This window comes from Bufo bufo, chromosome 2 (genome assembly GCF_905171765.1).
Source record: "Bufo bufo chromosome 2, aBufBuf1.1, whole genome shotgun sequence".
NCBI classification, from domain to species: domain Eukaryota; kingdom Metazoa; phylum Chordata; class Amphibia; order Anura; family Bufonidae; genus Bufo; species Bufo bufo.
In genome coordinates this window covers 450,863,652-450,866,815 of record NC_053390.1, presented here as the reverse complement: position 1 = coordinate 450,866,815, position 3,164 = coordinate 450,863,652, and the positions used below count along the sequence as shown (strand labels likewise).

The 3,164-nt window shown below is 42.9% G+C and overlaps 1 protein-coding gene across 1 annotated transcript; it reads left to right on the top strand.

Annotated features, from left to right (window-relative positions):
- Positions 1-216: 216 nt before the first annotated feature.
- LOC120989448 (transcription factor jun-D-like) lies at positions 217-1,912 on the top strand. Its single transcript, XM_040417554.1, has 2 exons — positions 217-1,409; positions 1,694-1,912. The coding sequence occupies exon 1, from the start codon at positions 486-488 to the stop codon at positions 1,359-1,361; it is 876 nt and encodes a 291-aa protein (XP_040273488.1). The 5' UTR covers positions 217-485; the 3' UTR covers positions 1,362-1,409; positions 1,694-1,912.
- Positions 1,913-3,164: the final 1,252 nt, after the last annotated feature.

Genomic DNA, 3,164 nt, shown 5'->3' with positions numbered 1-3,164 from the left:
GTCTATTGGTGGAAGTTATGCATCACTCAATGGGTTAATGAATTACTTCAGCCCAGGCTCCCTTTCACTGTTTGCAGTATACAGGAAGTTGCCTTGACAACTATGCAAATGAAGGAACCTCAGAACATCTAAGTGACCAATCTCAGCACACAAAAGTGTTATCACATGTTACGAAAGACATATAACAGAAATAAGCCAGTGGCACTGCTCAGTACCGCATGAGAGTAGGAGGAAGTGAGTAGAGAACAAGAGTTAGAATTGAGAACATATTTACTGTGCCATTCTTGAAAGGCACAGACATCAAACTAGATTCCAAGCTAAGACGGATATTGTTAATGGATCCTTACGTTTGGAAGGACACTGTGCAGGCAAGGACATATCCCACATGGACACAAGTGAGTAATGTGTGAGGAGTACCTGAAACCACATGGACATCTCCCTGCCCTTTATAACAAAGATATTTGGTTCACATTGTGCCACTGGATATGGAAATATCTTTTTATCATGGTGATGTATTAAATGTGTGCCCAGTTTCCTTTCCTCATTGCTTTCCTGCAAGCAAGATGAAAAAGGATATGAATCTCAATATAATTGATGAAGTGTCTTCAGAAGTAAAGCCTCACTATCTTGAGGGACATGGACTAGTAGCCTCCACCAGCATGGGCCTTATGAACCTGGCCTCACTTGATCTTGAGAGATTTATTATGCAGCCTAATGGCATGGCTACTGCAAGTCCCACCGGTAGCCATTGCTTGTACCCCAAGATGCTCAATGTGGAACAGGAATTCACTGATGGATTTGTGCTGTCACTTGAGGACCTGCATAAACAAAACCAAAGACAAAATATAATGAACAGAAGCTGTGTGTCTACTGGTGTTCTTCCAGGTGAGGCCTCAGTTTATGTCTCTCTTAACAGTTATGTTAATGAAGCTGTTGGCACTACAATAAACTACAATAGTGATCACGATTCTTACCTTCCTCTGCCAACCAACATGGAGCAACCGTATGCTTATCCTACACATAGACTGCAAGTAGTGAAAGATGAACCTCAAATAGTTCCGGAGTTGACTAGTTTTGGAGACAGTCCTCCATTATCACCTATAAACTTGGACAACCAGGAGAGAATCAAAGCGGAAAGAAAGAAATTGAGAAACAGAATAGCAGCTTCTAAATGCAGAAAAAGAAAACTTGAAAGGATTTCAAGATTAGAAGATAAAGTTAAGAATCTTAAAATAAAGAACACAGACTTAGCTTCCACTGCTAGTGTACTAAGAAAGCAGGTGGCACAACTTAAGGAGAAGGTAATGAACCATGTGAACAGTGGCTGCCAGCTTTTGCCATACCATGTCCAAGCATACTAAAGTCTACAGGGTGAAGCTGAAATTATTTTCATCTTGGCTGTATTAAAGGTGAGGTAGACAATCCCCAGCTCTTACATGAAAATGATTTATTATCATGGACACCATCCCATTTTAGGGAACATTGTATGATATTGGTTTAAGCTAAATGCAATGAGTATAAATATAATGACCTGAAAATGCTCATTGGATCCTTACCCTAAGCTGGCAGTATAAAGTCAGGCGACTGTATTCTGCAATGCACTAGGTAATGGTACGTTTGCACTTTCCTTAGAGCTTGTTTGTGCGTTAACATAAGTACATTGGTTTTAACTTTGTGCATCTGCCCTCCACAGGACTGAGTGGGTAAAACAGAAGAAATTCTAACCATTGCTCACATTTTAGTAGAGAGGTTATAGCACATGTGGTATTCTAATGCAAGAGCAATCAGTGTCAAGCTACTTTTCTAACAACCGTAAATGAAGTTGAAGCAACTAAACCTAGAGGTAATGTCATATTTTCTAAATGACACTAAGAAGGTTAGGGCTCATCAGGGGCGGACTGGGAACTTAAAGTGGCCCTGGAAAAAATACTAAAAGTGGCCCCTGTTTTGTACTTGGGTCCAAATTGATGGAAGGCAGGGCCAGCAATACCATATTGTGCCACATTATACCACCCAAACAGAGCCAAATACCACAGTCCATAACAAAATACTGCCCCAGCAGTACAAAATACATCCCTAAAAGCTTCCACTGGCTGGCCATAAGGAGGGCCCAGGCGGCCCCCTGGGCATCGGCCCACCGGGAAATTTTCCTGTAAGCACTATGGCTAATCCGCCCCTGGGGTTCATTCACACTTCTATTAACCTCTGAACTGTAGAGAGCTGTAATAGGCCATCTAAAGTCTATGAGGCTCTACTATAATCCTATATGCCTCTGATGTCAAACAGAGGTTTTCTCTGCAGGATTCTATATTGAATGCTCGTTTAATCTGTCACCAGTTTTATGCTGCTAGGGTCTAACAGCTCCAGCACATGCCAACGAGTCCTGATATTCATCAGCTTCCGTCTTTCTCCACCTCCTGGCACTGATTGACAGTTTCTTTTACAACTGAATTAACAGCAGGGAACAGAGAAAATCAGGAGCTTATAAATATTGAGGACTGATCAGCAGGGCCGGACAGGCCATAGACCCTACAGAGACATTTCAAGGTGAGCTGATGCCCAAGGGTCCACCTGAGCCCTCCTCATGGCCATCAGCCAAGTACATAATGATCTCATGCTCTCAGTAGTAATTAATGCTAAAAGCATCAGGTACTGTATGCACTTGTCCAGCACCTGCAGGTGTCCTCCTGAATTAAGCTGCATTGCCATCCTCAGAGCGGTGACAGTAAAATACTGCAGCGCAGGCGGCAGTATTTTGTGCTGCACTGTGGTATTTGGCTCCGCTGGGGTAGTATTTTGTGCTGCACTATGGTATTGCTGGTCCCATCTACTTGTGTTGTCCTCGCCTACTTGTGTTGCCCTGCCTCCTGTCAATTTAGATCTGTCTACAGCATGGAGCCTCTTTTAGGTTTTTTCCAGGGCAACTTTAAGGTCCCAGTCAACTCTGCTCATCATTATGCACTGGAGCTGTTCAATACAAGATTTTAGCAAAATGGCAGTTAGGCTAGTTTCACACCTGGGGTGTGAATTCCAGCAAGCTGTGTCGGCAGAGAATAGCCTGCCAGAATTCACCGGATCCGGCACTGGTGGATGCAGATGGAATGCCCGCCAGCTCCATTAAATATAAGTTTCAAATGTGTTGTAAAATTATATTTCTTACAGTC

Excerpts from the sequence above, each read along its gene's own strand:
- LOC120989448 (XM_040417554.1), top strand. The coding sequence starts at position 486 with ATGGAAATATCTTTTTATCATGGTGATGTATTAAATGTGTGCCCAGTT.